Source organism: Hemiscyllium ocellatum, chromosome 23 (genome assembly GCF_020745735.1).
Source record: "Hemiscyllium ocellatum isolate sHemOce1 chromosome 23, sHemOce1.pat.X.cur, whole genome shotgun sequence".
In the NCBI taxonomy this organism is placed as follows: domain Eukaryota; kingdom Metazoa; phylum Chordata; class Chondrichthyes; order Orectolobiformes; family Hemiscylliidae; genus Hemiscyllium; species Hemiscyllium ocellatum.
The window spans coordinates 8272933-8285601 of NC_083423.1; the positions used below are offsets into that span (position 1 = coordinate 8272933).

Sequence of the window (12669 nt, forward strand, 5' to 3'; positions counted from 1 at the left end):
AGCTCTAAGCAGTTGAGAGCTGAAAACCATACTGGTGCAGACTGGTAAACACTTATTAACTATTTACACTAGCCACAGAAGCATGGTTGACCTGGACTTCATGAGAACCTTCTTGCATCAGGTGTCAGCTTCATATGATCTGACACCATCTGACTTCACGAACTGTACAGTCTAGTTATTAGCATATTGCTCTTTGAATCTCTTTTACTACAAAATGTACTGAGAGTACAAATATTTGGAAAAGGAGTTCAGTAAGTCACAACTGTGCTCATTGTATTAATCTGCTTTACCTGGTTTAGTTATTCTCTGTAAACTCTGTGCTGTCTCATCATTCACTTCAGACTCATTCACCACACTCTGTGTGAATCCATGGTTTTGTTCATCTGAACTCTTTACATGAAGTGAAGTGAGGGGTGTGAAGAAATTGTATTCCAATGAAAGATTTTTTGCTTTCTCTGAAAGAATTTCCTTCACTTTGCTATTGCTGCTCTTTAGTCGTGATCTTAGCAGATCTTTTATTGCTAAGTAGCCCCACGCCCTTTGGACAAACTTAGCATCTTTGGATCTAGCCTTGAAATCATTCGAAAGTTTCCTTGTGTCACTAATTTTCACGTCTGCCTCCAGCATGAGGTGTTTGTCACTTGTGCTTGCAGTAACTTGGACATGAAGGTTATCGCTAGTCTTATTTTTCAGTTTCCCTGCAATCACAAGTTCAGATCCGTTGAAATAGTTTGGGAAGACAGTCTGCGTCACATACTCCACTAAATCTTCTGAATAATCAACACGAATGTCTGAGAGAAGTGGAGTCCCTATTTCATCAAAGAAACCTTTCAGCAGGGTGCTGGCATCTGAGTCCTCGTTGATCCTTCGCATTTCTCCACAGTTCTCCAGTGACATTCGCTCGAGGAGTTTGTAATCCACATCTCTTCCTATTCCCAAGGTAAAGATGCAGAACTTCTTTTCAACAGCCTTTCTCGTGTTGTTTAGGATTTTATGAGCTTGAACTTCAGCAATTGTTGGGCGCCCATCTGTCAAGAATATTATTAATGACACCGCCCGCACACTCTTGTCCTGCTGAGCGATGTAATCTTTCAACAATTTCGATCCAGTTTGGATGGCATCATTTATGTTGGTACCTGGGAAACAAAGTAGAATTTTGAACAAAGATTTTGAATTTCAAACAATATCTTGGAAAATATTGTTTCAGAATGACAGAAGAAGACTATTTAGTCACCAATGTGCCTGAAGTTTTCTGAAAGCGTTAACAACTCTAAACAAACACTTTTCTTGTTTTAACACTCATCCACTGCATTAATATTCCTAAGAATTTGATTTTAAGTATCTGTACCTGGATACATATGTACCTAAGATGGTGCTGTAAAGTCAACTGTAAACTTTTCACAATACTCATTTGAATACATATGACAATAAAGCTAATTCAATTCAATTCAGTTCTGATATTTCGTGAAGGAAATAATTAAGGGTTACCAGTGAACTAAAGGAATGGTTATTTCCAAGTAGGGGCATGGTGTCCCCATGTATCAGAAGACATTAAGATATAGGAGTAATGTTAGGCAATTTGCTCTGTTGATCATTGTTGATATGTTTATCAAACTCATTCTCCTGCCCTCTCTCCATAACTCTTAATCCCCTTATTAATCATGAACATATCTATCAACATCCTCCTCCTCTCAGTTCTAAAGGGTTGTACCTTCACTCTGAGGCTGTGTCCCAGGGTCCTGGTCTGTCTGACCCAGAGACCTGAACCTTCCCCATTTGACAAGCTCATCATCTCCAGGATCATTCTTAGAAATGTCCTTTGGACCCGTCCAACGCCAGCACATCCTTCCTTAGATACAGGGCCCAAACCTGCTCACAATATGCCAAATATAGTCTGACCAGAGCCTTAGACTGTCTCAGCAATAGATTTCTGCTCTTGTATTCTAGCATTCTAGAAATGAATACTAACAGTGCATTTGCCTTCCTGAATCTGCATGTTAACCTTAATAGAGTTCTGAACTATTCTACCAGGTCCCTTTCTGCTTCAGACTTCTGAAGCCTTTCTCCATTTAGAAAATAGTCTACATCACTATTCTTCCATGGCAAGTGCATAACTGCACATTTTCCCACACTGTAAGCTTTTCACTATACTCATTTGAATACATGTGACAATAAAGCTAATTCAATTCAATTCAGTTCTGATATTTCATGATATCCATCTGTTGCTTCCTTGCCCAATCTCCTAGCTTGTCCAAGTCCTTCTGTGTCTCTATATTTCCTCGATACTACTCATCCCTCCACCTACCTTTGTGTTACCTGTTAATTTATTGACAATGCCCTGAGTTCCTTCATGCAGATCATTAACATATAATCTGGATAGTTGTGATCCTAACACTGATCCCTGGACAACTCGACTAGTCACTGGCTGCCATCCTGAAAAAGACCCCTTTTATTCCCATTCTCTGCCTTCTGCCAGTCACAATCCTCTCTCCATGCCAGTACCTTGCCCCCAACACCATGGGCTCTTATCTTATTTGGCAAACTCCAGTGCGACACCATGTCAAATCCATTCTGGAAATCCAAATAGATCACATCCACCCACTGGCTCCCTTTTGTCTAATGCACTTGTTACCTCAAAGATTTTGAATGGATTTGTCAGGCATGACCTGCACATGACGAAGCTGTGCTGATTCAATTCTATTTTAACATGCACTTCCAAGTACCCTGCAATCTCAACCTTAATATGAACACCAAAATCTTATCAACAATCAACATTAGGCTAACCAGCCTATATTTCCCCTGTCTTCTGTCTCCGTCCTTTCTTAAACAGCTATCTCCTTTGGAACTCTGGGGTGTAATCCATCTGAAGTGTAATCCATCCATGTTTAGACTGATCAGCATCTTCAGTACCTTCTCCTCAGCGATGGCCCCTATAATCCCTGTCCCCTGACTCTCTTGAAGATCTGGTATGCTACTGGTGTCTTCCACTGTAAAGACTGAAGCAAAACACCAACCCAGTTATTTGTTCCCAATTGCTACTTCTCCGGCCTCATTTTCTAGTCGTTCAATATCCAATCTTCCTTTTCTTTTACCTTTTAGATATTTAAAAACCTCATGCAATCTTTTTTTATTATTAACTAGCTTGCCCTAATATTTCATCTCCTCCCTCTTTTTGCTTTTTAAATGATCATATGCTGGGTTTTAAAGGCTTCCCAATCCTCTGGCTTTCCCCTTACCTCCACCACACTGTATAGTTTTTCATTTGTTTTTATGCTGTCCCTGACTTCCCCTATCGGCCATAGTTGGCTTATCCTCACCTTGAATCAAAGAATCCCTAGTGTGTGAAAACAGGCCCTTTAGCCCAGCAACCCTTCAAAGAGTAACCCACATACATCCATTCCCCTGCCCTATTATCCTATTTTTGTCCCTGACTGATGCAACTAACTAACATATCCCTGAATACTATGGGCAACTTAGCATGGCCAATTGAGCTGACCTGCACATCTTTGGATTGTGGGAGGAAACAGGAGCACCCAAAGGAATCCCACGCAGACACGCGGAGTATGTGCAAACTCCACACAGGCAGTCGCCTGAGCCTGGAATTGAACCCAGGTGCCTGGCTCAGTGAGGCAGCAGTGCCGACCACTGATCCACTGTGCCTTGGGATGAACTTCTGCTGTGCCTCCCAAATTGCCCCAAGAAACCGCTTCCATTGCTGCTCCAGCATCTTCCCTGTAGCTCCTCCCTCATGTCTATATAGTTACCTTTACTCAATTGTAATACTGTTATATCTGATTCCAGCTTCTCCCTCTCAAACCGCAGGGTGAATGCTATCATATTATGGTCACCACCCCAAGAGATTGCTTCACCTTAAGCTCCCTAATCAAGTCTGCCTCATTACACATCATTTCCAGAATTCTCTGTTCCCCAGTGGGCTCTGCCACAAGTGCTCCAAAAAAATCATCTTGCAGGCATACATGAATTCCTTTTTTTGAGATTCACCACTATCTGGTTTTCCCAGTCCATCAGCATATTGGAGTCCCCCATTATTGTAATAGTCCCTTTTATATCTCCTGATTTATTTTCTTCCCCACATCGCTAAGTTTATACAAAACTCAGGGTCATCAGGGTCTTTTTTCCCTTTGCAGTTCCTCAACTCTACCCATACAGATTCCATGCCTTCCAACTCTATATTACTTCTTGCTATCGATTTAATTTCATTTCTTACTGGCAAAGCAACCCCACCCCATGTCCATTTGCCACTGCTTTCAATAGGATGTGTATCCTTGGGTATTTAGTTCCCATCCCTGATGTTCTTGCAGCCATGTCTCTGCAATATCCACAACATTGTACCTGCCAATTTCAACCTGCATTACAATTCATTTCCCTTGTTTTGTACACTGCATGCATTTAAGTACAACACCCTTAGTCTTGCATTGACTGCCCCCTTCTCATTGTTGTCTCCTCATCTGCTGTGCCTGAAGTTAGATTCCTGACCCTTTCCATATTAGGATTTTTGATTTAGCCCCTAGCTGCTCATATTCCCTTAGGAGGATCTCTTTCCTCTTTCCACCTATATTGTAGGTACTTACATGGACCAGGACAGCTGGATCGTCCCCGCCACCTCTCTCCAAGTTCCTCTGCAGCCCAGATGAGAGATCCTGAAACTGGACACTAGGCAGGAAACATAGCCTTCAGGACTCTTGATCACAGATACTGGTGTCTATTCCACTGACTATATTATCCCCGATCATAATGACGTTTCTCTTTCCTCCTCTTGAATGGTTCCCAGTACTATGGTACTATAGTCAGTTTGTTCATCTTCCTTACAACCCAAATCTCATCCACACAGGGAGCAAGAATCACAAACCTGGTAGACAAGAACATAGTCTGAGGCTAACCTTCAGCACTACTTCCTAGATCCATCCGCCTGCCTCATTGGTAGTCACACTCTCCTGTTCCTGACCACTGATCAACTTTAAGGTAGTTAAGCTGAGGGGTGTTACTGCCTCCTGAAACAGTGTCTAGGTAGCTGTCCTCCCCTCTGATGTCTAGCCGTGTTGGAAACTCAGACTCTAGCTCATCAGTTCTGAGCTGGAGTTCCTCAAGCAACCAACACTTGCTGCAGATATGGTCACTATGGACCACAATGGGGCCACCAGCTCCCACAACATACAGTTACAGAACATCACCTTGCTTGGCATCCCTACTTTGATTTGATTTTTTAAAAAATTTCATGTTGGTCTCTTAGTTTGCAGTCAGTAAATACTTCCCTTATTTGCCTTCAATCCGAAAGTGATCTATAAACAGTTATAGTTGTCAGCAACCAATGAACTTACAGTTTATCTGTGATGTAACTTTTTTGTGCTAGGCTTAAATTTACCCTGTTAAAAAACCTTCCAAACTATAAACCAAAAAAAGCAAGCAAAAAAGCACCTCTTCCCCATTGCATCGCATTCCCACACCGCCTCCAAATTCTCCGAACTTTATACTCATACAGGGCTGTGTCTCACCCTCGATGCTATCTCTCTTTCCAGACCATATCTGCTATCCTCGTCCTTCCAGTTGTTAGTGTTCATGTTTTTGGAAGGTGCTGTCTGAGGATCTTTGGTGAATTTTTGCAGTGCATCTTATAGATAGTACACACTGCTGCTACCAAGTGTCGGCAGTGGAGGGAGTGGATGTTTGTGGATGCAATGCCAATCAAGCAGGTTGCTTTGTCCTGGATGGAGCTGCACCCATCTAGGTAAGTGGGGAGTATTCCATTACACTCCTGACCTGTGCCTTGTGGATGGTGGACAGGCTTTGAGGAGTCAGGAATTACTTGCCACAGTCTTTAGATTAGATTAGATTACTTACAGCGTGGAAACAGGCCCTTCGGCCCAACAAGTCCACACCGACCCGCCGAAGCGCAACCCACCCATACCCCTACATATACACCTTACCTAACACTACGGGCAATTTAGCATGGCCAATTCACCTGACCCGCACATCTTTGGACTGTGGGAGGAAACCGGAGCACCCGGAGGAAACCCACGCAAACACGGGGAGAACGTGCAAACTCCACACAGTCAGTCACCTGAGGCGGGAATTGAACCCAGGTCCCCGGCGCTGTGAGGCAGCAGTGCTAACCACTGTGCCACCATGCAGTCTTCCTAGCCTTTGACCTGCTCTAGTATGTGTATGTGTGCACAAAGCACTGAAGGTGGCAAGACAGGAAGTGTGAGCAGTTAATACTGCATACTGTACCTGAAATTTTATTTATTGACAGATGGAGTCCAGGAACAAGGAGGTTCTGCAAAGATACCTGTCAGATTTCAGCTGATGTATTATTGTCACATCTGGGTACACAGTTTGGGAAAGATGAAAATGAGTTGGAAAGAGTGTAGAAGAAGTTTACAAGAATGGTTCCAGGGACGAGAAACTTTATCTATGAAGAAAGATTGGAGAGGTTGAGATCACTTTCCTTAAAACAGGGAAGGCCTAGATGAATAATAAATGTTTTCAGGGGATGGCTAGACTGTCCATGGTCATATAAGGATAAAGAACACAATATCACAGATATAAGATCATTTGCAAAAGAAGATGTGATGTGAGAAAATAAAATTCTTCCTGCAATCAGTAGAGTCATTGAATGATACAGCAAGGAAACAGACACTTCAAGCCAACTATTCCATGCTGACGATGTTCCCAAACTAAATCAGTCCCATTTGCCTGTGTTTGGCCCCTATCCCTCCAAACCTTTCCTATTGGAAGGATGTGAAAATTGAAAGGGTTCAGGAAAGATTTACCAGGATGTTGCCAGGGTTAGAGAGTTTGAGCTGTTGGGAGAGGCTGAATAGGCTGGGGCTGTTTTCCCTGGAGCGTCAGAGACTGAGGAGTGACCTTATAGAGGTTTGCAAAATCATAAAAGGCATGCTAGGGTAAATAAATAAGGTCATTTCCCTGGGGTGAAGGAGTCCAGAACAAGAGGGCATAGGTTTAGGGTGAGAGGGAAAAGATATAAAAGTGACCTCAGAGGCAACCTTTTCACACAGAGGGTGGTGTGTATGTTGAATGAGCTGCCAGAGGAAGTGGTAGAGGCTGGTACAATTGCAACATTTAAAAGGCATCTGGATGAATAGGAAGGGTTTAGAGGGATATGGGCCAAATGCTGGCAAATGGGACTAGATTAGTTTAGGATATCTGGTTGGCATGGACAAGTTGGACTGAAGGGTCAGTTTTTGTGCTATATGACTCTATGATTCTATTCATGTACTTATCCAAATGTCTCTTGAGATTACAATATTGTAACTATTCCTGCACCAACATTTCCTCTGGCAATTTATTCCACATATGAACCACTCTCTGTGTAAAAACATTGCCCCTCATGTCTCTTTCAAACCTTTCTCATCTCCCCTTAAAAATATGCCCCCTAGTTTTGAACTCCCCACCCTAGGGAAAAGACCCTTGTCATTCACCTTATCAACCCCCCTCATAATCATCCCAATACAGTACCTAGTTACTTTAAGAAATGGAGGATAAATAATAAATGGAGCTGCTTTCATGATACCATTTCATTTCTATCCATAAAAAGTTTTAAAATAATATATATGGTAATAACTTTTCAAACAAGAACATTTCTCATTTTTCACATGCAAACAGAAATTACTGAATAAATTCAGCAGGTCTGGCAACATCCATGCAGGGAAATCAGAGTTAACTTTTTAGGTCCTCAGAACCCATTAAGAAAGATTAAGAGGGACATGGCGAAAGTGAGGACTGCAGATGCTGGAGATCAGAGTCAAGATTGGAGTGGTGCTGGAAAAGCACAGCAGGTCAGGCAGCATCCGAGGAGCAGGAAGATCACCTTTTTGGGCAAAAGCCCTTCATCAGGAAATGATTTCCTGAAGAAGGGTTTTTGCCTGTTAACGTTGGTTTTCCTGTTCCTCGGATGCTGCCTGACCTGCTGTGCTTTTCCAGCACCACTCTCATCTTGACTAGCAGGGACATGGGTCAAACACAGGCATATGGGACTATTTAGTTTAGGATCATAGTCGGCATGGACTGGTTGGACTGAAGGGTTTTTTCCATGCTGTATGTCTCTAACTCTACTGATTGTTCATTCCATGAACATGACTCAGTCTTGGGAGTTACAATCCCTTCATTGCTCTAGACGTTTCTTCCTTTCATTGCAGAATTATTCCTGACATCAATGTCAGGGACCATCCCTGTAGTTTTCAAAGGATTGCTAAATATCATTCCTGTACGTCATCCAGACAGTGATTCTTTCCAAGTTCAGATGACAGCCCAACTTTAATATGAGACACCAAAGCTCCAATGTTACTGGGCCTTGGCACTTCGTCTGGATAGCTCCATAAACAGGTTCCCCCTCATACACTCCATGTCCAAATATAGCAAGACTTGGATAATATCCAGACTTGGGCTGACAAATGCCAAGTAACACAAATGCTAGGCTATGATCATCTCCTTAAAGAAAAAAAATCTAACCACCATTCCTTGACATTCAATGGCATCAACAGAAACCCCCAATATCAATATCCTGGGGTTGCCCTTGGCCAGAAACTGGACTTGTTATATAGGACAAGGACAGCAGATATGTGGGAACACCACTACCTGCAAATTCCCCTCCAAGCCACTCACCATCCTGACTTGGAAATCTATCGCCATTCCTTCATTGTCGCTATATCAAAAACCTTGAAATCTGCCCATACAGGCACTGTGGGACTACTTACAGCACATCGACTGCAGCAATTTAAGAGACAGCTCACCAGCATCTTCTCAAGGGCATCTAGGGACAGGCAATAAATGTTGGCCCAGCCAGCAATATCCACATCCCACAAATGAATAATGAAAAAACATTCAGGTCTCTCTGCTCTTTGCACTTGCTTTGGGGTTCCCCTTTTATTTTCAGCTGTACCTCTGTTTGTTCTATTGAAATATATCACCTCACATGTCATCTACCACTGAGCTGCCCAGTCCAGCAACTTGCCAATGACTTCTTGTACTTTTACACCGTTGTCCTCAAAGCCTACAATGTTTCTAAAATTTCTGTCTTCTGAAAATTTGGAAATTTTCTCCTGCACTCCAGGATCAAAGTCATCAGGGAAAGAAGGCATCCTGACACCAATCCCCAAGGTATTCTACTACAACTCCTTCCTCCAGTCTGAAAAATATACATTAACTATTACTGTTTCCTGCCCCTCAGTCAATTTTGTATCAACGTTGCTACGGTTTCACTTACTCCATGAGCGGTAACCTTTCTCACAAGTGTGTGGCATGACAGGAAAAATCACCAAGTAAGTCTCACTAAGTCTGTACACTTACTGCAGGTAAATTATAATAATTCTTCTGTAGTTGGAACAGGGCATACAAGTAACAAGGGACCAGCACGGTACAACCTCATTATTAATGTCAGACAAACCTAGAGACCTTCATTCAACAATGTTCCAAAGGCTGAAAGACAAGCTTTTCTATTGGAGATCAGAAGGTAAGGCTTTGGAGTGGAAATAAAACACATCTCCCTTTACCTCCTGAAGGTGACATCAGGTAAATGTACTTCTTGGCATCTCTCACAGTCTCCCTCGTGACAGGGACGAGTTTTCCATTTTGCCAGACCTTAATGCGGCCAGAGAAGTTGATGATATTGAAGTGGTCATTGCTTCGAAGATCTTCAAGGATAGTGAAGAGGGCATCTTTAGTCTGAAAATGCAATGGCAGTAAGCACATGAGAACCAATCGCAACGCTGTAGTTGCCCATCATGTCATACACCATTTGTCCTTGAGCAAATGTCATTAATATTTCAAAGTCCTCGTACTCCCCACCTAACAGCATTGTGACAGCATTTCCATCTGACAGATTACAGCAGTTCCAAAAGGAAGCTCAACACCGCCTTTTCAAGGTCAAGTAAGAATGGGCAATAAATGTTGTCCTCACCAGTGATCCCAACATCAATAGACAATAGACAATAGGTGCAGGAGTAGACCATTCTTCCCTTCGAGCCTGCACCACCATTCATCATGATCATGGCTGATCATCCTCAATCAGGATCCTGTTCCTGCCTTATCTCCATAAACCTTGATTCCACTATCCTTGAGAGCTCTATCCAACTCTTTCTTAAACGAATCCAGAGACTGGGCCTCCACTGACTTCTGCGGCAGAGCTTTCCATACACACAACACGCTCTGGGTGAAGAAGTTTCTCCTCATCTCTGTCCAAAATGGCTTACCCCTTATTTTTAAGCTGTGTCCTCTGGTTTGGGACTCACCCATCAGCTGAAACATGTTTCCTGCCTCCAGAGTGTCTAATCCTTTAATAATCTTGTACATTTCAATCAGATCCCCTCTCAATCTTCTAAACTCAAGGGTATACAAGCCCAGTCACTCCAATCTTTCAGCATAAGATAGTCCCGCCATTCCCGGAATTGACCTCGTGAACCTACGCTGCACTCCCTCAATAGCCAGAATGTCTTTCCTCAAATTTGGAGACCAGAACTGCACACAATATTCCAGGTGCGGTCTCACCAGGGCCCTGTACAGCTGCTGAAGAACCTCTTTGCTCCTATACTCAATCCTTCCTGTTATGAAGGCCAGCATGCTATTACCTTTCTTCACTACCTGTTGTACCTGCATACTTGCCTTCATTGACTGGTGTACAAGAACACGCAGATCTCTTTGTACTGCCCCTTTACCTAAATTGACTGCATTTAGGTAGTAATCTGCCTTCCTGTTCTTGCCACCAAAGTGGATAACCATACATTTATCCACATTAAACTGCATCTGCCATGCAACTGTCCATTCACCTAACCTGTCCAGGTTACCCTGTAATCTCCTAACATCCTCCTCACATTTCACCCTGCCCCCCAGGTTTGTATCATCAGCAAATTTGAAAATGTTACTATTAATACCATCATTTATATCATTAATATATATTGTAAAAAGCTGCAGTCCCAGCACTGATCCCTACAGTACCCCACTGGTCACTGCCTGCCATTCTGAAAGGGAGCCGTTTATCACTACTGTTTGTTTCCTGTCAGCCAACCAATTTTTAATCCAAGTCAGTACTTTGCTCCCAATACCATGCGCCCTAATTTTGCTCACTAACCTCCTATGTGGGACTTTATCAAAGGCTTTCTGAAAGTCCAGGTACACTACATCCAATGGATCTCCCTTGTCCATCTTCAGAGTTACATCCTCAAAAAATTCTAGAAGATTAGTCAAGCATGATTTCCCCTTCATACATCCATGCTGACTCTGACCTATCCTGTTACTGCTATCCAGATGTGTCGTAATTTCATCCTTTATAATTGACTCCAGCATCTTTCCCATCACTGATGTCAGACTAACTGGTCTCTAATTTCCTGCTTTCTACTCTCGCTCCTTTCTTAAAAAGTGGTACAACATTAGCCACCCTCCAATCCGCAGGAACTGATCCTGAATCTATTGAACTCTGGAAAATAATCACCAATGCATCCACGATTTCTAGAGCCATCTCCTTCAGTACCCTGGGATGTAGACCATCAGGCCCCGGGGACTTATCAGCCTTCAGACCTAAGGGTCTCTCCAATACCAATTCCTGGCAAATGTAAATTCCTTTCAGTTCAGGTCCTTCAGCCACTGTTACCTCTGGGAGATTGCTTGTGTCTTCCCCAGTGAACACAAATCTGAAGTACCAATTCAACTCTTCTGTCATTTCTTTGTAGTGTAGAAACAAGCTCTTCTGAAAAGGAACCCACCCAAACCCATCCCGCTATTCTGTTATCCTGAGCCACTGTGCCGCCCATACTTTACAATGAATTAGGGTAATTTTTTTTGGTAACAAAGGAGGCTAAGAGCTGGTAACATTTTAATCACAGGTGACAAGTGAAATTTTCTGTTAGAATGCAGCAAGGGAAATATTAAAACATGTTATGATTATATTAGCGTAAAGAATAAAATTACATTAGTTTCATCACTGGTTACAGGACATGATAATTCTAAATCCTGCTCGGCCATCCTTTTATAATGTACATCGAAGACTATTTATTGCAGATGCTTGTGTTTATGTTATAATTACATCCCTATTAAAACTGACAATCAATTCAAGTCAACCTGACAGCACTGTGTACCCGTTCCGATTTACAGATGACAAAATATTGCAAATGCCATATTTTCAATTACTTGAATGAAGCAATTTATTTTCTGAATTGGTGAAACAGCTGTCGTTCGTTGAGCAAAGACTCATGAGTTGGCACCCATATGCTCCAGGCTCCTCTTACAGTCTTTCATTTATGAGAAAATGAGTCATGCATCAGAAAATGCCAACAAACACTGGAATAAATAGGTCGATAATTGGCCTGCTCTGACCCTCTTCTTTTCTCAGTTCAATGCAAAATAATCTCTGAATCTTGGCTTTTGGTTTGATGGTAATGAATGGAGAGCTGTACGATGGGACTTTGGGTCAATGAATGGAGAGCTGTACGATGGGACTTTGGGTCAATCAGTGTAGAGCTCGACTTCACATTCAGATGATCAGCTCGATCAGAAAAGTGCTGGTTTGGGTCCCGAGGAATCAGGAGTTGAGTATAATGGAAAAATTCACTCTGAGTTCAAAATGCAACATAATTTAAATGTTTCCAACAGCTGGGATGAAAGATTGCTCAAAGTGTCATCTGAAATAACTCTACAGAG

At 42.5% G+C, this 12669-nt stretch overlaps 1 protein-coding gene across 3 annotated transcripts in view; it reads right to left on the reverse strand.

Annotated features, from left to right (window-relative positions):
- Positions 1-12669, reverse strand: part of itih5 (inter-alpha-trypsin inhibitor heavy chain 5) — a 61153-nt gene that overhangs the window by 13817 nt on the left and 34667 nt on the right. For all 3 annotated transcript variants that reach the window (XM_060843099.1, XM_060843098.1, XM_060843097.1), the window contains 2 exons: positions 9531-9702; positions 291-1136 (listed from right to left, as the gene is read on the reverse strand). In XM_060843099.1, the coding sequence (XP_060699082.1) occupies positions 291-1136; positions 9531-9702 (1018 nt within the window). The remainder of the gene's footprint in view (positions 1-290; positions 1137-9530; positions 9703-12669) is intronic.